This window comes from Mobula hypostoma, chromosome 17, assembly GCF_963921235.1.
Source record: "Mobula hypostoma chromosome 17, sMobHyp1.1, whole genome shotgun sequence".
Lineage (NCBI taxonomy): Eukaryota > Metazoa > Chordata > Chondrichthyes > Myliobatiformes > Myliobatidae > Mobula > Mobula hypostoma.
In genome coordinates this window covers 69,725,143-69,746,211 of record NC_086113.1, presented here as the reverse complement: position 1 = coordinate 69,746,211, position 21,069 = coordinate 69,725,143, and the positions used below count along the sequence as shown (strand labels likewise).

The following is a 21,069-nucleotide window of genomic DNA, read 5'->3' as shown; positions in this document are numbered from 1 at the left end:
ATAAAACCGTGTCGAAGTATGCAGAAATGAGTTCGGTGGGGCAGGAGCAAGCTGAGACAATAGGTCGGCCAGGACAGGCAGGTTTGTGGATCTTGGGTAGGAGGTAGAAATGGGAAGTCCAGGGTGTGGGAACTATAAGGTTGGTAGCAGTGGATGGGAGATCCCCTGAGCGGATAAAGTCGGTGATGGTGTGGGAGACAATGGCCTGGTGCTCCTTAGTGGGGTCACGATCGAGGGGTAAATAAGAGGAGGTATCCGCGAGTTGTCGCTGTGCCTCAGCAAGGTAGAGGTCAATACGCCAGACTACAACAGCACCCCCCTTATCGGCGTGTTTAATAATAAGGTTAGGATTAGTGTGGAGGGAGTGGAGAGCAGAGCGTTCCGAAGGAGCGAGGTTGGAATGGGAACAAGGTGCGGTGAAGTCGAGACGGTTGATGTCCCGTCGGCAATTAGCGATAAAGAGATCCAGAGCAGGCAGAAGACCAGAGCGGGGTGCCCATGAAGAAGAGGAGGGTTGAAGACGGGAGAAGGGGTCATCGGTGGGGGTGGAAGAGTCCTTGCCGAAGAAGTAGGCTTGGAGACGGAGACGGCGGAAGAAAAGTTCCGCATCATGGCGAACACGGAACTCGCTGAGGTGTGGGCGAAGGGGGACAAAGGTGAGGCCCTTACTGAGGACAGAGCGTTCTGCCTCCGACAGTTGAAGGTCGGAGGGGATGGTAACGACCCGGCACGGATGAGAGCTGGGATCAGAGGGGGGAGGGGGGAGGCTGGGGGTGTCAGTGGAGAGGGGATGGTTGGGGTGAGAGGAAGATGGAGCCTCTGAGGGCCCAGGAGTTGACGGTGGAATCTGAGGGAGACGACGTGAATGGGGTTGTTGGATCTGGGATCAGCCATGATGGAATGGCGGAGCAGACTTGATGGCCTAAACCTGCTCCTGTCTTATGGACTAGAACCAGAACAAGTGTATAGTACATAAGAGCAATAATATAATTTATAGTAGGAGGTGGTATTTACATGTCCAGTGACAGTGTTATCTATGGGTGATGGTGTCACTGTGTGCAGACAGAACATGAGTTAATGTTTCAGTAAAGTCTCATTGTCAGAAATATTAACACAGAAAACCTACAGTACAATACAGGCCCTTTGGCCCACAAAGCTGTGCCGAACATGTCCTTACGTTAGAAATTACTAGGGTTACCCATAGCCCTCTATTTTCCTGAGCTCCATGTATCTGTCCAGGAGTCTCTTAAAAAACCCTATAGTTTCCACCTCCACCACCTTTGCCGGCAGCCCATTCCACGTACTCACCATTCTCTGCGTAAAGAACTTACCCCTGACATCCCCTCTGTACCTACTCCCAAGCACCTTAAAACTGTGCCCTCTCATGCTAGCCATTTCAGCCCTAGGAAAAGCCTCCGACTATCCTCATCTATCAGGTCACCTCATCCTTTGTCGCTCCAAGGAGAAAAGGCTGAGTTCACTCAACCTATTCTCATAAGGCATGCTCCCCAATCCAGGCAACATCCTTGTAAATCTCCTCTGCACCCTTTTTATAGTTTCTACATCCTTCCTGTAGTAAGATGACCAGAACTGAGCACAGTACTCCAAGTGGGGTCTGACCAGGGTCCTATATAGCTGCAACATTACCTCTCGGCTCCTAAACTAAATCCCATGATTGATGAAGGCCAATGCACTGTATGCTTTCTTAACCACAGAGTCAACCTGTGCAGCAGCCTTGAGTGTCCTATGGACTCTGACCCCAAGATCCCTCTGATCCTCCACACTGCCAAGAGTCTTACCATTAATGCTATATTCTGCCATCATATTTGACCTACCAAAATGAACCACCTCACACTTATCTGGGTTGAACTCCATCTGCCACTTCTCAGCCCAGTTTTGCATCCTATCAATGTCCCACTGTAACCCCTGACAGCCTTCCACACTATTCACAACACCCCAACCTTTGTGTCATCAGCAAATTTATTAACCCATCCCTCCACTTCATCCAGGTCATTTATAAAAATCATATTGAGTAAGGGTCCCAGAATAGATCCCCGAGGCATACCACTGCTCACCGGCCTCCATGCAGAATACGACCCACTTCAACCACTCTTTGCCTTCTGTGAACAAACTGGTTCTGGATCCACAAAGCAATTTCCCCTTGGATCCCATGCCTCCTTACTTTCTCAAAAAACATTGCATAGGGTACCCTTTTAAATGCCTTGCTGAAATCCATATATACCACATCTACTGCTCTACCATCATCAATGTGTTTAGTCACATCCTCAAAAAATTCATTCATGCTCGTAAGGCACGACCTGCCTTTGACAAAGCTATGCTGACCTTTTGTAATCATACTATGCCTCTCCAAATGTTCATAAATCCTGTCTCTTAGGATCTTCTCCATCAACTTACCAACCACCGAAGTAAGACTCACTAGTCTATAATTTCTCTACTCCCTTTCTTGAATAAAGGAACAACATCCACAACCCTCCAATCCTCCAGAACCTCTCCCGTCCCCATTGATGATGCAAAGATCATCGCCAGAGGCTCAGCAGTCTCCTCCCTCGCCTCCCACAGTAACCTGGGGTACATCTCATCCGGTCCTGGTGACTTATCGAACTTGATGCTTTCCCAAAGCTACTGCACATCTTCTTCCTTAATATCTACGTGCTCAAGCTTTTCAGGCCGCTGTAAGTCATCCCTGCAAGTAATCTTTCTAAATATACCATGATTGACAATGAGATCAGGTTTTTGAGGGGATACCACATGACCTCAAAGCTATCCAATCCTCTCCCCATCCTGTGATCTCAGTTCCTCTGTCTTCATTATCTTTGTCCTTCGATGAGTCTTTCGAGGTGCTTTGGGAATGTCTTCCCCTCAGCCTGAGTGGACAGAGCATTTAACCACATCTCAGCTGGAATGTACAAGATCCCTTCATCACAGAACTGTACAGCAGAGTTCAGGCCCTTCATCGCACAACATTGTGCCAGCTCTTTAACACACTCCAAGATCAATCCCACATAGCCCTCCATTCTTCTTACATGTGCCTACTTAAGAATCTGTTAAATGTCCTTAATGTATCTTTCTCTTCCACCTCATCGGCCTCCATATTCAGAGGACTGTTCTTTGCAGTTTCCACCAGCTACAAAAGTGAGCCCATCTAGACACATATTCCACTTGTGGTCTTATAACCACTGATGCCCTTACTAATCAAGAATCTATGATCTCTGCTTTAAATATCCCCTATAACTTGGCCTCCACTGCCATCTGTGAATATTTCAATGGAAACGTTCCCTTTGCAAGTCCTGGGTCACACCATTTTGGTAAGGATGAATGTATATATGTTGAGGTAATCCTAAATTAATAGATGAAGCAAGTGTCTTTTAGTGTTTCAGTAATACAGTACTGCTGAAAGTACTATGCAGCTTTGTGTTTGATTTTAGCAGTGATTCAGATCATGAGTACTTCCAAAGAATTAGTCTGTAGTCGAACAAATGTGGGAACAGATCACAGCAAGGACCTGTAGTGAGACACAGGAATACCCTTCTTTAAAGTTTTAAATCAAAACTTTACACACCCAGCAATAAAATATTAATTTTATAACAAATGTTACTTACAAGCAGGAAGAAAGAAGTCCTCTAAACAAGTTTGAGCATCACTGCCTTATTTGATCAACTTCCCCCCTTCAGTATGGTCCACTGGTGAAGGACTACATCACATTATCATTCAGCCTCTGAATTTATTAACCAAAGCAGTCCTTAATTCCTCAAGCTGAATGTGAGCAATCTCAACTATCTGTAAAGTCAAAGATCTGCATGATAAATGAGTAGGATGGTGGGAATTTTTATGGAATGACCCCAGAACAGTATAGCTTATCCCATTCAATTCTACCTAAATACAGTACATTTGTGTGACCAGTGCTAGTAAGCCTAAAACTACTGCTCTCTTTTGCAGTGCACACTGAAAAGAGCGAAATACAAATTTATCTTTGTTTCGGACAGCAAGCAATGGGCTCAGTACACAATACAGAACAAACATACAGCACTTCTCTGTTTGAACTGACAGATTTCAATGGCCTTGGTCACCTGCGGCTCCCAAACACCTGCATTAGCAGCTTTTCACTTCAACATCCAGTGCTGTGCTTTTATAGTCCTCGTCTGTGTTTGGAGCTGGTGGGGGAAAACAACCCCGTAGAAACAGTGTTGGATGTTGGAGTGGAGAATGGAAGGCATTTGATGAGGGAATTTCAGAACAGAGCAGAGGCTTCCAATGGTAGTCTGACGGTTTGCATTATGTGGGGAAAGTTGAAACCAACATAACTAACATGCAGAGGCTACTGGGAATATGGTAAAATAGTGAAACTTAGGGATGAGAAATGTAAACATTGGAACACCTGAGGAAGGAGATACACTGCCAAAGATAAACCAGCTTGAACTAAACTGACTGTATGTTATGGAAAGTCAGTCAGGAGACAAGAAAATAGAAAAGTAGTCATCAATATGAAGAATCTCTATATGGACTGCACTTTTGTCTTAACAGGCCAGATTCAAACCTAGTTGCATTATGTACAGGTATGGTTGTATTGGACATGGTGCTTATATGACTGTATGACTCTGATTTTAGAAGCTTTAAAAGTACTCCTGGGTAAAGATTTAATGAGGAGTCAGCAGCATGTGTCACAGAGTAGGACATGGAGATCACTGTACTGCTACAAAAAAAGGGAGGGCAAACTGGAGTGGAGGCTGTGTGGGGAGAGATGGCTCAGAGCTCCTTAAGCCAAGAATTCAATGGATGCTCAGGATACAAGGCAGGATGAACCTACCAGCATCTTACTTACTCCTTCACACAGTGAAAACCTTCACGTAACAATACTGAGGAAAATCTGTGTTGTTTCAACAAAAGGTGTTACAGGACCACACACTGCACAGCGCTCCCAACAGTCTGAGTATTTCCCTGCTTTCGTAGCCTCCACCTCATTCCTCTTTCTTGTAAGTGTTACTCTGGTCCATGTCCTTGACTGTGTGGAGCAGCAGCAATCCGCAGAGGGTCATTGTGATGCCAACCCACCATAACAGCTTGTGAACTTCTCCAAACAGCAACTTTCCAAGAAAAGCCTGGAATAAAGACTCTGCTTTGATATCAAATATAAAAAATTCTTCAGCAAACATACAGTGCCTTCAGAACCCCGATGCCAAACTTACTAATCCCGTCTGCCCGCCCTGCACATGCTCTACATTCCTCCAGTCCCGACATCTGCAAGTGTTAAGGAACGCTTAAATGGTGCTATCATATCTGATTCCACACTTCCCCAGCAGCATATTCCAGGCACTGTGTGTAAAATATACCTGCCTTGCATGTCTTTAAACTCACCCCCTGTCAACTTCAACCTGGATCCTCTAGTATCTGACATTTTTGCTGGAAAAAAAGATTCTGTGTACCTGTACCTTTCATAATTTATAAACTTCTATTGGGCTTCAACCACCAACACTCCAGAGAAAAATTTCCAGCTTTGTCCAGCCTTGCCCAATTTAGGAAGCAAGAAACAGACAGGGCTCTAGAGTTACAGGAAGTCAAGAGGTATGAGATCCAAGGAAATCTGGCTGTGTGGATACAGAATCGGCTTACCCATAGAAGGCAAAGGATTGTTGTAGATGGAGTGTATTTTGCCTGGAGGTCAGCGACCAGTCGTGTTCTGGAACCCCTACTCCCTGTGATTTTTATAAATGACTTGGATAAGGAAGTGGAAGTGTGGGTTAGTAAGTTTACAGATAATAGGAAGGGTGACAGAGCTATAGACAGTGTAGAATGGTGTTGTAGGTTAAAACAGTTCACTAACAAGTTGCAGAATTTGGCTGAGAAGTGGCAAATGGAGTTCAACCCAGAAAAATGTGAAGTGATTCACTTTGGAAGATCAATTTGTAGCTCGAGAAACCTTGGTTAGACCACACTTGGAATATTGTGTTCAGTTCTGGTCGCCTCATTATAAGAAGGACGTGGAAATTTTTGAGAGAGTGCATTAGAGATTTAACAGGATGTGGCCTGGATTAGAGAACATGTCTTATGCAGATAGGTTGGCAAGCTAGGGCTTTTCTCTTTGCTGCAGAAAAGGATGAGAGGTGTACAGTACATGCAAAAGTTTGGGCACCCCTGGTCAAAATTTCTGTTACTGTGAATATCTAAGCAAGTAAAATATGACCTAATTTCCAAAAGGCATAAAGTTAAAGATGATACATTTCTTTACTATTTTAAGCAAAAAAACTTTTTTATTTCCATCTTTTACAGTTTCAAAATAAAGGAAAAGGGCCCAAAGCAAAGGTTTGGGCACCCTGCAAGGTCAGTACTTAGTAACACCCCCTTTGGCAAGTATCACAGCTTGTAAACGCTTTCTGTAGCCAGCTAAGAGTCTTTCAATTCTTGTTTGGGGATTTTCACCCATTCTTCCTTGCAAAAGGCTTCTAGTTCTGTGAGATTCTTGGGCCATCTTGCAAGCACTGCTCTTTCAAGGTCTATCCACAGATTTTCGATGATGTTTAGGTTGGGGGACTGTGCGGGTCATGGCAAAACCTTCAGCTTGTGCCTCTTGAGGTAGTCCATTGTGGATTTTGAGGTGTGCTTAGGTTCATTATCCTGTTGTAGAAGCCATCCTCTTTTCATCTTCGGCTTTTTTTTTACAGATGGTGTGATGTTTGCTTCCAGAATTTGCTGGTATTTAATTGAATTCATTCTTCCCTCTACCAGTAAGTGTTCCCCGTGCCACTGGCTGCAACACAAGCCCAAAGCATGATCGATCCACCCCCGTGCTTAGCAGTTGGAGAGGAGTTCTCTTCATGAAATTCTGCACCCTTTTTTCTCCAAACATACCTTTGCTCATTGCAGACAAGAAGTTCTATTTTAACTTCATCAGTCCACAGGACTTGTTTCCAAAATGCATCAGGTTTGTTTACATGTTCCTTTGAACCTTTTGAATAGAACTTTTTGGCCGCAATGAGCAAAGGTATGTTTGGAGAAAAAAGGGTGCAGAATTTCATGAAAAGAACCCTTCTCCAATTGTTAAGCACAGGGTGGATCAATCATACTTTGGGCTTGTGCTGTAGCCAGTGGCATGGGGAGCATTTACTGGTAGAGAAAAGAATGAAGTCAATTAAATACCAGCAAATTCTGGAAGCAAACATCACACCGTCTGTAAAAAAAAATGAAGATGAAAAGAGGATGGCTTCTACAACAGGATAATGATCCTAAACACACCTCAAAATCCACAATGGACTACCTCAAGAGGCACAAGCTGAAGATTTTGCCATGGCCCTCACAGTCCCCTGACCTAAACATCATCGAGAATCTGTGGATAGACCTCAAAAGAGCAGTGCATACAAGACGACCCAAGAATCTCACAGAACTAGAAGCCTTTTGCAAGGAAGAATGGACGAAAATCCCCCAAACAAGAATTGAAAGACTCTCAGCTGGCTACAGAAAGCGTTTACAAGCTGTGATACTTGCCAAAGGGGGTGTTACTAAGTATTGCCATGCAGGGTGCCCAAACTTTTGCTTCGAGCCCTTTTCCTTTTTTGTTATTTTGAAACTGTAAAAGATGGAAATAAACAAGTTTTTTTGCTTAAAATATTAAAGAAATGTATCATCTTTAACTTTATGCCTTTTGGAAATCAGGTCATCTTTTACTTGCTTAGCTATTCACAGTAACAGAAATTCTGACCAGGGGTGTCCAAACTTTTGCGTGCCACTGTACAAGATGATAAGAGGCATAGATTGAGTAGATGGCCAGACTTTTTTCCAGGGCAGAAAGGCAGCATAATTTTAAGTAATTGGAGGAAAGTACAGAAATCATTTTTTTTTTTAACCAGAGAGTGGTGGGTACAGAGAACGCTCTGATAAGGATGGTAGTAGAGGAGATATGGAGGTAGTTACACCGAGGATACTGGAAGAGAGAAGGGGGGCTACGATGAGCGAAGAAAGGGTGCTTGAAGTACAGGAGACCCCGGGGGATGTGCCTCTCATAAACAAGTTCACCCTCTTGGAAGCTGTCGGGACAGAAGATGATGCCAGCCTGAGAGGTGGTCAGGTCTGCGAGTCAACAATTGGCGCTGAAGCAAAGCTGAGGAGACAGACGTCAGGTAGAGCCGTGGTAGTAGGGGATTCCATAGTGAGAGGTACAGAAAGGGATTTCTGTGGCAACAGGCACGATTGAAGGATAGTGTGTTGCCTCCCTGGTGCCGGGATCCAGGATGTCACGGACCGATTGCAGGGAATCCTCAAGAGTGAAGATGAACATCAGGAAGTGATGGTGCATGTGGGCACAAATGACATGGGGAAGAAGAGGAAAGACATTCTACAGCGTGATTTCAGAGAACTCAGAAGAAAGCTGAAAAGCAGGACTTCCAGGGTGGTTATCTCCAGTTTGCTTCCAGTTCCTCGTGCTGGAGTGGTCAAGAACAGAGAGATAATGGATCTGAATGTGTGGCTGAGGAACTAGTGCAGGAAGCAAGGATTTACATTCTTGGACCATTGGGGTATGTTTCGGGGTAAGGATGAATTGTACAAAAGGGACGGGTTGCACCTTAATAAGCGGGGCACCAGCATTCTGGCAGGCAGGTTTGCCTCTGCAACACGGGTGTGTTTAAACTAAGTAGTGGGGGGGGGGGGAGGGGACGAACTGGAAATATAAAGATGGAGATAAAGGGAAAGTGAGAATAAGAAAAGTTAAGAAAGACAGCAGAATCAACAGAGCAGAAAGCTCAAGAAGGGATCGTACAGTATGGCCAAGTGAGATTGGAATTGATATGGGAGGTGAGGGGAGTAATGAATTAAAAGTATTGTATATGAATGCACGGAGAATAAGAAATAAAGTGGATGAGCTTGAGGCTCAGTTGGAAATTGGTAAGTATGATGTTGTGGGAATAACAGAGACATGGCTTCAAGTGGACAGGGCCTGGGAAATGAATATTCAAGGGTATACGTCCTATCGAAAGGACAGGTTGATGGGCAGAGGGGGTGGGGTGGCCCTGTTGGTGAGGAATGATATTCAGTCCCTTGCGAGGAGGGACATAGGATCAGGAGACGTAGAGTCAGTATGGATAGAACTGAGAAATTCTAAGGGTAGAAAGACCCTAATGGGAGTTATCTACAGGCCCCCAAACAGTAGTCTGGATGTAGGGTATAAGTTGAATCAAGAGTTAAAATTGGCATGTCGCAAAGGTAATGCTACAGTTGTTATGGGGACTTCAACATGCAGGTAGACTGGAGGAATCAGGTTGGTACTGGACCCCAAGAAAGGGAGTTTGTGGAGTCCCTCCGAGATGGATTCTTAGAACAGCTGGTACTGGAGCCTACCAGAGAGAACACAATTCTAGATTTAGTGTTGTGCAATGAACCGGATTTGATCAGGGACCTCGAGGTAAAGGAGCCATTAGGAGGTAGTGACCATAATATGAAAAGTTTTAATCTACAATCTGAGAGGGAGAAGGGAAACTCGGAAGTGTCAGTATTACAGTTGAACAAAGGGAACTATGGTGATATGAGGGAGGAGCTGGCCAAAGTTCAATGGAACAATACTCCAGCAGGGATGACAGTGGAACAGCAATGGCAAGTGTTTCTGGGAATAATGCAGAAGGTGCAGGATCAGTTTGTTCCAAAGAGGAAGAAGGATCCTAAGGGGAGTAAGGGGAGGCCGTGGCTGACAAGGGAAGTAATGGACAGTATAAAAATAAAAGAGAAGAAGTATAACATAGCAAAGATGAGTGGGAAGCTGGAGGATTGGGAAACTTTTAAAGAGCAACAGAAGGTAACTAAAAAGGCAATACGCTGAGAAAAAAATGAGGTACGAAGGTAAACTAGCCAAGAATAGGTGTCATTATACACCAGTCATTGAAAGTGGGCATGCAGGTACAGCAGGCGGTGAAAAAGGCAAATGGTATGCTGGCATTTATAGCGAGAGGATTCGAGTACAGGAGCAGGGAGGTACTACTGCAGTTGTACAAGGCCTTGGTGAGACCACACCTGGAGTATTGTGTGCAGTTTTGGTCCCCTAATCTGAGGAAAGATATCTTTGCCATAGAGGGAGTACAAAGAAGGTTCACCAGATTGATTCCTGGGATGGCAGGACTTTCATATGAAGAAAGACTGGATGAACTAGGCTTGTACTCGTTGGAATTTAGAAGATTGAGGGGGGATCCGATTGAAACGTATAAGATCCTAAAGGGATTGGACAGGCTAGATGCAGGAAGATTGTTCCCGATGTTGGGGAAATCCAGAACGAGGGGTCACAGTTTGAGGATAAAGGGGAAGCGTTTTAGGACCGAGATTAGGAAAAACTTCTTCACACAGAGAGTGGTGAATCTGTGGAATTCTCTGCCACAGGAAACAGTTGAGGCCAGTTCATTGGCTAGATTTAAGAGGGAGTTAGATATGGCCCTTGTGGCTACGGGGGTCAGGGGGTATGGAGGGAAGGCTGGGGCGGGGTTCTGAGTTGGATGATCAGCCATGATCATAATAAATGGCGGTGCAGGTTCGAAGGGCCGAATGGCCTACTCCTGCACCTATTTTCTATGTATAATATAAAGGAGGATAGTAAAAGCTTCTTTAGGTATGTGAAAAGGAAAAAAATAGTTAAGACCAAAATTGGGCCCTTGAAAACAGAAGCGGGTGAATTTATTATGGGGAACAGGAAATGGCAGACGAGTTGAACAGGTACTTTGAATCTGTCTTCACTAGGGAAGACACAAACAATCTCCCAGATGTAATAGTGGCCAAAGGACCTAGGGTAATGGATGAATTGAAGGAAATTTATATTAGGCAGGAAATGGTGTTGGATAGACTGTTGGATCTGAAGGCTGATAAGTCCCCAGGACCTGATGGTCTGCATCCCAGGGTACTTAAGGAGGTGGCTTTAGAAATCGTGGACGCATTGGTAATCATTTTCCAGTGTTCTATAGATTCAGGATCAGTTCCTGTGGATTGGAGGGTGGCTAATGTTGTCCCTCTCTTCAAGAAGGGGAGGAAGAGAGAAAACAGGGAATTATAGACCGGTTAGCCTGACGTCGGTGGTGGGAAAGATGCTGAAGTCAATTATAAAAGATGAAATTACAACACATCTGGATAGCAGAAACAGGATCGGTAAGAGTCAGCATGGATTTACGAAGGGGAAATCATGCTTGACTAATCTTCTGGAATTTTTTGAGGATGTAACTATGAAAATGGACAAGGGAGAGCCAGTGGATGTAGTGTACCTGGACTTCCCGAAAGCCTTTGATAAAGTCCCACATAGGAGATTAGTGGGCAAAATTAGGGCACATGGTATTGGGGGCAGAGTACTGACATGGATTGAAAATTGGCTGGCTGACAGAAAACAAAGAGTAACGATTAACGGGTCCCTTTCGGATTGGCAGGCGGTGACCAGTGGGGTACCGCAGGGTTCAGTGCTGGGACCGCAGCTGTTTACAATATATATTAATGATTTAGATGAGGGAATTACAAGTAACGTTAGCAAATTTGCCGATGACACAAAGTTGGGAGGCAGTGTGAAATGTGAGGAGGATGTTATAAGAATGCAGGGTGACTTGGACAGGCTGGGTGAGTGGGCAGATGCAGTTTAATGTGGATAAATGTGAGGTTATCCACTTTGGTGGTAAGAACAGGAAGGCAGATTATTATCTAAATGGAGTCAAGTTAGGAAAAGGGGAAGTACAACAAGATCTAGGTGTTCTTGAAGTTCAGTCACTGAAAGCCAGCATGCAAGTACAGCAGGCAGTGAAGAAAGCTAATGGCATACTGGCCTTCATAACAAGGGGAATTGAGTATAAGAGCAAAGAGGTCCTTCTGCAGTTGTACAGGGCCCTGGTGAGACCACACCTGGAGTACCGTGTGCAGTTTTGGTCTCCAAATTTGAGGAAGGACATTCTTGCTATTGAGGGAGTGCAGCGTAGGTTCACAAGGTTAATTCCTGGGATGGCGGGACTGTCGTATGTTGAAAGATTGGAGCCACTGGGCTTGTATACTCTGGAATTGGGAAGGCTGAGAGGGGATCTTATTGAAACATATAAGATTATTAAGGAATTGGACACGCTGGAGGCAGGAAGCATGTTCCTGTTGATGGGTGAGTCCAGAACCAGAGGCCACAGTTTAAGAATTAGCGGTAGGCCATTTAGAACGGAGTTGAGGAAAAACTTTTTCACCCAGAGAGTGGTGGATATATGGAATGCTCTGCCCCAGAAGGCTGTGGAGGCCAAGTCTCTGGATGCTTTCAAGAAAGAGATGGATAGAGCTCTTAAAGATAGCAGAATCAAAGGTTATGGGGATAAGGCAGGAACTGGATACTGATTGTGGATGATCAGCTATGATCACAGCAAATGGCGGTGCTGGCTCGAAGGGCCGAATGGCCTACTCCTGCACCTATTGTCTATATCAAGGGGTTTTAAGAAACTCTTAGCTAGGCACATAGATGATTGAAAAATGGAAGGTTATGTATGAGGGAAAGGTTAGATTGATCTTTGAGTGGCTTGGCACTAAATCCCCGTGAACCTCTGGAAACTACTTTCTGTGAGCCTAACACCAATTATAGGGAAGTTGCTGGATAAGATTCAGAGGGATAACATTTATCCTCACTTGGTAAGGCATTAGCATGGTTTTGTGTGGGGGATACTTTATCAAACCTGAATACGGGAGAAGTACATTAGTCTGGGTAGCACCAAAGTGTGAGTGGGAAACTCCTTGATGAAATCATATGTCAGGTAGGACTCAAACAGTTGTCCCAGGTTAAGCAGCAAAACACATGCACTTCTTCCAATCTAGTGCACCACATTCAGTGTTCACAATCCACTACAACAGGGTGACCTTAGTTTTAAATTGCCACCACTAATTACCCACACTACTTCCAATCTGACCTCTGTCTGTGGCCTCTGGCACTGTTACAACACCCAAGGTAAGGTTGTGGAACATCATCTCATGTTGACTTCCAGACTTGGCAATCAATTCTGTATTTCAGGTAACATACTCCTTTTTCCTTTCTAAATAAGATCCATTTCTACCTGCCATCATTTTATCTCGATTGTATTAATCAGGGATGCTGGAGAGTTAAGGGAGGGATATATTACAGAATGTTTGTATCAGGAAGGAGGCTAGAAATATCAGAGCCCAGGGTCTGGTAGGATGCTAAGGGAAGCAAGGGAACTGATCGCTGAGCCTCTGACAGATATTGTTGCATCTTCATTCACCATAATTGAGGTACCAGAGATTAGAGAATAGCCAATACTGTTGCCTTGTTCAAAAGGGAAATAGGGTTAAGTCTGGGGAAAAAAACAGTCAGTGAGCCTTACATCAGTGATATGGAAATTATTAGAGCAAGATTTGGAAGGACAAGATTTGTGTTCACTTGGAAAGGCTGGTATTGGTCAGGAGTCAGCATGGTTATTAGTGGGGAAGATTATGTCTCACAATTCTGATTGAGCTTTTTGTGAAGGTAACTAAGAAAACCGATTAAATCAAAGTAGAAGTAGTTTACGTGGACTTTAGTAGATTAGGTCCCTTACCTAGTCTACTAGTTTAAGGACAAAGAACCCATGCAGTGCAGATACAAAATTGGATGAATAATAGGAAGTAAAGGGAGGGGGAGGGTGGTGGATGAGTGCTTATCTGTCTGGAACTCTGTAATAAGTGGTGTACTACAGAGATCATTGCTTGGACCATGTTTCCTTGGATGAGATGTAAGGGTATGACTGATAAGTTTGCAGGTGACATGAAAACCGGTGGAGTCATAGGCAGTAAAGAAGATTGTCCAAGGATACAGGAAATTTATATCAGCTGGAAAGTTTGACAGGGTGGAAGCAGATAGAATTTATTCCAGACAAGTGTAAGGTAATGTATTTTGGGATAGCAAATAACAATAGAATATACTGAGTAAATGGTTGGGGGCCTTAGAAACATTGCTGTAGAGATCTTGGGGTACAAGTCCATAGCTTCCTGAAATTGGTGACTGAGGTGAATAGGCTACCAAAAATGGCAGCTGGTATGTTGTATTCATTGGCTAATGCACTGAGTATTAAGAGTTGGGACGTTGTGTTGCAGCTATACAAAATATTGGCTGAGTCACATTTGGAGTATTTTGTGTAGTTCTGGTCAACACACTACAGGAATTGTATGGTAGCAATAGACAGAGTACAGAAGAGATGCACTACAATGTTGCTGGGAATGAAGGCTGCAATTCTAAGGAGTTTGGATGAGCTGACTTTATTTGCTCTGGAACACATAAAGCTTTTATAAACCTATGTGAGGTTTATGAAATAATAAGAGTTTGAAACAGTAAGAATGTTTCTGTGCTGTACTATTCTTTCCCTTTCTATGATCATCTCCCGTATATGGTTCTTTGAACATGGCGTTTCAAGCTAGATTAGGTAGCAACGGCGGCTTTTGGCATGCCAGCTTTCCACAGTCAGGACATTAAGCACAGAAGATGTTATGTTGCCATTGTACAGAGTATTGGTGAGGCCTTATTATGTTCAGTTTAGGTCACTGTGCTACAGGACAGTGCCATTCAGCTGGAAAGAGTGAAAAGAGAGAAGAGATTTATGAGGAATTTGCCAAGACTTGAGGAACTGAGTGATTGATAGAGGTTGAGCTAGAGGTGTGTAAAATTATGAAGGGCATGGACAGAGTCAATATTCAGACATTTTCCCAGGACTGGATAATCAAGAACCAGAGGGCGTAAGGTGAGAGGGGAAAGATTCAACAGGAAACTGAGTGACAACTTTTTCATTCAGAGAGTGTTCAGTATATGGAAATGAACTGGATATGGACCAGAGGGCCTGGTTCTGTGTTGTGTGACTCTTACTGTGTTGGGTGTGGGTGCAACAGTGTCATAACGGCAAGCACATCGCTTTACAGCACAAGTGACCAGGTTCAATTTCCGCCACTGCCTATAACAAATCTGTACGTTCTCTCCGAGATCGTGTGGGTTTCCTCCCTCACTCACTCCAAAGACCTACGAGTTAGGTCAATTGCCCACACAGGTGTAAGTGAGCTTGTTGGGCCAGAAGGACTTGCAATCATGCTGTATCTCTAAATAAATAAATATTCATGTCCCAGTATACCAAACCACTATAGCCTCAAATTCCATTGTCGCAGTAGCTTAACTCTGATCCCACCTGACAGATGAGTTCAGCCAATCAGAGATATTCCCTTTGTTCCACTCATTACCTTCACTTCTACCAGGACTAGGCTGTATTTTTCTCTCTCAGATCTGACGGAGCGACCTGCATCTGAAATACTGACTACTCTCTTTCCACAGATGCTGTCTCACCCGCTACACTGTTCCAGCAATTTCCATTTTATAGTCATGAAACAACCTTCATACTTACTGATGAGAGGAAGTTGGAAGCAACACTGGTCAGGGAAGCTTGCGCTGAAGTCGAATATCGCAGGGCTTTTGCAAAAAACATCCACATCAAAGCATTGCAGAATAATACTAGCCCTCCACAGCCTGCCCGAAGTAGTAGCTGCAGCTGCAAAACAGTGAAATCTCAGAGCTATAACAAAAATAAACAAGGACTCATCATTTAGTACATTGCAAATGTAATAACCACTAGTGGTGTTAAATGCACCTGGCAGGATGGGACCACCTTAGGGCTCAAGTGAAAGGACAAATACCTTCTGCAGAAACTTAATAAAGGTCGAGTGACACTTGGACAATTGAACAAGTTATGAATATCAGTGTAGGATTTACAGAGTAAGAGTAGGAACAGGCCTTTCAGCCCTTCTGGCAATCACCAGAATCATAGATCATCCTTGATCTCTCTATTCCTCTATTCTCTTAATATCTAGAAACCTATCCATCTGTTTTAAATAAACTCTATAACTGAGCCTCCATAATCCTTTAGAAATTCAAAAGATTCACCATTCACTCATTGAAGAAGTTTGTCATCATCTCAGTTCTAAATGATTGTCAGCCAGGGACAACATGCCCACAAAATCTAGCTTGTGAAGCTCTGTAAAAACTTGGTGTATATTCAGTTTCCCTCTCTCTCTTCAAAACTCTGGTGGGTTTGTGGTACATTGAGTGGATTGGGATTGTAATCTCCAGTCCCAGTATACTCAATCGCTCCCGGTAGCACAAACCTGCCCTCCCAAAAATGAGTGGAAGCACGTTTACTGCTGTCACACTGTGGCAAGTAAACAATTTCCTACATAACAATATTCTGTACAGAGTACCCCAGGTGCAGCTTCAGCAAGGCTTCATACAATTGCAAAAAACAACTTTGGTCCTGTACTCAAAATACTGGAGAAAACTTGCTGGATTTAGAAAAAAACCATTCAATAGGTTTCAATGAGAAAAGGCCTTGACAGAGTGGATGTGGAGAGGATGTTTCCTTTGGTGGGGGAGTCCAGGACCGGAGGGTACAACCTCAAAATAGAGGGACATCTATTTAGAACAGAGATGTGGAAGAATTTCTTCAGCCAGAGGGTGGTAGATTCATTGCCACAGGTAGCTGTGGAGGCCAGGTCATTGGGTGTATTTAAGGTGGAGGTTCTTGATTAGGCAAATTTCAAGGACTAATCAGGAGAATGGAGTTGAGAGGGAGATGTATAAGCTATGATGAAATGGTGGAGCAGCCTTGATAGACGAAATAGCCTAATTCTGCTCCTGTCTTAGTCCACTAGCCCCTTCCCTACCAAAGAAAAATTTCTTGAGCAAGGCCATCATACACATCGTTTTCTTGATTGCTTGCAGTAAGTACATACGTGTGGGTATTTAGTGACTTATATGCAAGGAATCCGCCCCCCCATTCCCTTTGAACATTTCCCAAATTTTATCTTTAAAAAAACTGTTTTCTTGTTTTGAGTGCTAGAGTTGATGATCTCACACTTTATTTCCATCCACCAGGTTCCCACCCCACACATTCATCTTGCAGCTCCTTAAATATATTTATGTCCTTCTCTCTATTTACATCAGATTAATTTCATCAGCAAAATTGGAAATCAGCTATGACATTGCAATATCCAAATAGTCACAGCCACCAAACTGAAGAACCATTCAAGTTCAGCTTGTGTCTTTTATTATAAACAAATACTCAAACTACACATTCATATAAACCCCAATTCCACATGCAACCAAGGTCAGGTTATCAAAAAGTTTCTTAACATCTAAATGCACCATATCCACTGTTACTGCCCATCACATTCCTGAAAATCTCCAGTGGCTTAGTCAAACACCATTTGCCCTTCATTAATCCATGACAATTCTGATCAATCCCATGATTCCTGTCTGTGTGATCTGTTGTTATTCCTTTCACTGGAGATTCCAACATTTTCTCTACCACTGAGAATAAACAGCAGCAGACCCATTTTCTCTCCTTCCTCTCTTAAATAACAAGGTCAAGCTTTCTAAACTCTAATCATAGGAAAATTTTCCAGTATCAACAGAACTCTGGAAAATGATAAGTCAATATTTACTATCCCATAGACACCTCCTTCCAAACACTGGGCTGTAAAATCATTGGATTCGTCAGATTTATCAGTTTTCAGTTTCATAATTTTTCAATAGCTTCCTTCAGCTCCTCAGTCGCACTAGGCTCTTAGTTCTTCAGTATTTCTGGGAACATTTTTGTCTTGCTCTGTGAAGACCGCAATGAAGTATTTGTTTATTCCCCCGTCATTAAATGACTTAAATCTGGGTTGGGAGGGTTATCCTATTGGGATTTACCGAAGAAATTGCATCTATGTGAATAGGAGGAGAGATGTAAGAAGAGTCACTTTCCCTTTGGGGATTTGCCCTTTACTAAGGGTTTAACCCTTCCTTCACCCATCATGATCATGTCCACCTCCCCTTCCTCGTCCATTAACCAGTTTCTGGACCCGCTCCCCGCCATTCCCCAACGCCCGCTCGCCATAGTCCACATCCCTCTCTTTGCACTGAAGTGGTCCATCTCCCACCGCCGGCGCCGCCTCACCCTCTCTCCCCCCAGCGCTAACTTTGCCGCCGCCCCAGCCACAGCTCCCAAGGCTCCGGCTCCGACCGCCATCGCGGCCCCGGGCCCTCGAGCGCCCGTCACCGCGGCCCCGGGTCCGCGAGCTCCCGTCACCGCGGCCCCGGGCCCGCGAGCTCCCGTCACCGCCGCCCCGGGCCCGCGAGCTCCCGCCATCCGCCGCTCTCGCACCACCGGGCCGGACTCCGGCAATGCCCGGACCGGAAGTCTTTGTCGTCACTTCCTGCGAGGCGGCCGGGTGTGGGAGAGGTTCGTATGTATAACGTATGGCGGCATTAACTATCTCCCGGTCTGTCTGGCAGTGTCTTCTTTTACGGCGGTTGGCACCCAGCTTAATGGTGCATTACCGCCACCTTCTGCTCGGAGTGTGCAATAGACTTACATTATAAATCCCTTCACCCAATCTCACACACACTTTATCCTCCCATCTTTGACCATCCTAGTACCCTATTCCTGTTACACACTTCAAAGTTGCTGGTGAACGCAGCAGGCCAGGCAGCATCTCTAGGAAGAGGTGCAGTCGACGTTTCAGGCTGAGACCCTTCGTCAGGACTAACTGAAGGAAGAGTGAGTAAGGGATTTGAAAGTTGGAGGGGAAGGGGGAGATCCAAAATGATAGGAGAAGACAGGAGGGGGAGGGATGGAGCCGAGAGCTGGACAGGTGATTGGCAGAAGGGGATACGAGAGGATCATGGGACAGGAGGTCCGGGAAGAAAGACAAGGGGGGGGGACCCAGAGGATGGGCAAGGGGTATATTCAGAGGGACAGACGGAGAAAAAGGAGAGTGAGAGAAAGAATGTGTGTATATAAATAAATAACAGATGGGGTACAAGGGGGAGGTGGGGCATTAGCGGAAGTTAGAGAAGTCGATGTTCATGCCATCAGGTTGGAGGCGACCCAGACGGAATATAAGGTTCCTCCAACCTGAGTGTGGCTTCATCTTTACAGTAGAGGAGGCCATGGTTAGACATATCAGAATGGGATGTGGAATTAAAATGTGTGGCCACTGGGAGATCCTGCTTTCTCTGGCAGACAGAGCGTAGGTGTTCAGCAAAGCGGTCTCCCAGTCTGCGTCGGGTCTCGCCAATGTATAGAAGGCCACATCGGGAGCACCGGACGCAGTATATCACCCCAGCTGACTCACAGGTGAAGTGTTGCCTCACCTGGAAGGACTGTCTGGGGCCCTGAATGGTGTAAGGGCATGTGTAGCACTTGTTCGGCTTACCCGGATAAGTGCCAGGAGGGAGATCAGTGGGGAGGGATGGGGGGGGACGAATGGACAAGGGAGTCGCATAGGGAGCGATCCCTGCGGAATGCAGAGAGAGGCGGGGAGGGAAAGATGTGCTTAGTGGTGGGATCCCGTTGGAGGTGGCGGAAGTTACGGAGAATAATATGTTGGACCCGGAGGCTGGTGGGGTGGTAGGTGAGGACCAGGGGAACCTTATTCCTAGTGGGGTGACGGGAGGATGGAGTGAGAGCAGATGTGTGTGAAATGGGGAAGATGCGTTTGAGAGCAGAGTTGATGGTGGAGGAAGGCAAGCCCCTTTCTTTAAAAAAGGAGGACATCTCCCTCGTCCTGGAATGAAAAGCCTCATCCTGAGAGCAGATGCGACAGAGACAGAGGAATTGCGAGAAGGGGATGGCGTTTTTGCAAGAAACAGGGTGAGAAGAGGAATAATCCAGGTAGCTGTGAGAGTCAGTAGGCTTATAGTAGACATCAGTAGATAAGCTGTCTGCAGAGATAGAGAGAGAAAGATCTAGAAAGGGGAGGGAGGTGTCGGAAACGGACCAGGTAAACTTGAGGGCAGGGTGAAAGTTGGAGGCAAAGTTAATGAAGTCAACGAGCTCAGCATGCGTGCAGGAAGCAGCGCCAATGCAGTCATCGATGTAGCAAAAGAAAAGTGAGGGACAGATACCAGAATAGGTTTGGAACATAGATTGTTCCACAAACCCAACAAAAAGGCAGGCATAGCTAGGACCCATACGGGTGCCCATAGCTACACCTTTAGTTTGAGGAAGTGGGAGGAGCCAAAGGAGAAATTATTAAGAGTAAGGACTAATTCCGCTAGACGGAGCAGAGTGGTGGTAGAGGGGAACTGATTAGGTCTGGAATCCAAAAAGAAGCGGAGAGCTTTGAGACCTTCCTGATGGGGGATAGAAGTCTATAGGGACTGGACATCTATGGTGAAAATAAAGCAGTGGGGGCCAGGGAACTTAAAAATCATCGAAAAGTTTAAGAGTGTGAGAAGTGTCACGAACATAGGTAGGAAGGGATTGAACAAGGGGGGATAAAACCGTGTCGAGGTATGCAGAAACGAGTTCGGTGGGGCAGCAGCAAGCTGAGACAAGGATCTCCCAGTGGCCACACATTTTAATTCCACATCCCATTCCCATTCTGACATGTCTATCCACGGCCTCCTCTACTGTGAAGATGAAGCCACACTCAGGTTGGAGGAACAACACCTTATATTCCGTCTGGGTAGCCTCCAACCTGATGGCATGAACATCGACTTCTCTAACTTCCGCTAATGCCCCACCTCCCCCTCGTACCCCATCCGTTATTTATTTATATACACACATTCTTTCTCTCTCTCTCCTTTTCTCCCTCTGTCCCCCTCACTATACCCCTTGCCCATCCTCTGGGTTTGTTTCCCCCCCTCCCCCTTTTCCTTCTCCCTGGGTCTCCTGTCCCATGATCCTCTCATATCCCTTTTGCCAATCACCTGTCCAGCTTTTGGCTCCATCCCTCCCCCTCCTGTTCTTCTCCTATCATTTTGGATCTCCCCCTCCCCCTCCCACTTCCAAATCTCTTACTAGCTCTTCCTTCAGTTAGTCCTGACGAAGGGTCTCGGCCCGAAATGTCGACTGTACCTCTTCCTAGAGATGCTGCCTGGCCTGCTGCGCTCACCAGCATCTTTGATGTGTGTTGCTTGAATTTCCAGCATCTGCAGAATTCCTCGTGTTTACATCCAATTAAGTTACGTTGCCTTTTCACGATCTCATACATTATTTCGCTTTTTGTGTTTGCTCTGTTCATGACATCCTCGTTAGATATTCATCTCGTCCATGATATTCTTTGCAT

The 21,069-nt window shown here is 45.1% G+C and overlaps 1 protein-coding gene across 2 annotated transcripts; it reads right to left on the bottom strand.

Moving 5' to 3' along the window:
• Nucleotides 1-3,587: 3,587 nt before the first annotated feature.
• LOC134358108 (transmembrane protein 42-like) lies at nucleotides 3,588-18,213 on the bottom strand. Of its 2 annotated transcripts, none has more exons than XM_063070105.1 (3): nucleotides 17,952-18,213; nucleotides 15,363-15,500; nucleotides 3,588-5,117 (listed from the first exon to the last, which is right to left on the bottom strand). In XM_063070105.1, the coding sequence occupies exons 1-3, from the start codon at nucleotides 18,141-18,143 to the stop codon at nucleotides 4,977-4,979; spliced, it is 471 nt and encodes a 156-aa protein (XP_062926175.1). In that variant the 5' UTR covers nucleotides 18,144-18,213; the 3' UTR covers nucleotides 3,588-4,976. The 2 variants fall into 2 exon arrangements, with proteins under 2 accessions (XP_062926175.1, XP_062926174.1); XM_063070104.1 differs by having other exon boundaries at nucleotides 15,363-15,506; nucleotides 17,952-18,211.
• Nucleotides 18,214-21,069: the final 2,856 nt, after the last annotated feature.

What these genes read in the sequence shown, in the direction of transcription:
- LOC134358108 (XM_063070104.1), bottom strand. Translation starts at nt 18,143, where the DNA reads ATGGCGGGAGCTCGCGGGCCCGGGGCGGCGGTGACGGGAGCTCGCGGG. An exon ending in TAGCGCTGGGGGGAGAGAGG is followed by an intron (nt 15,507 to 17,951) that starts GTGAGGCGGCGC and finishes ACTGTTTTGCAG; the next exon opens with CTGCAGCTACTACTTCGGGC. An exon ending in CTTCCAACTTCCTCTCATCA is followed by an intron (nt 5,118 to 15,362) that starts GTAAGTATGAAG and finishes TCTTTATTCCAG; the next exon opens with GCTTTTCTTGGAAAGTTGCT.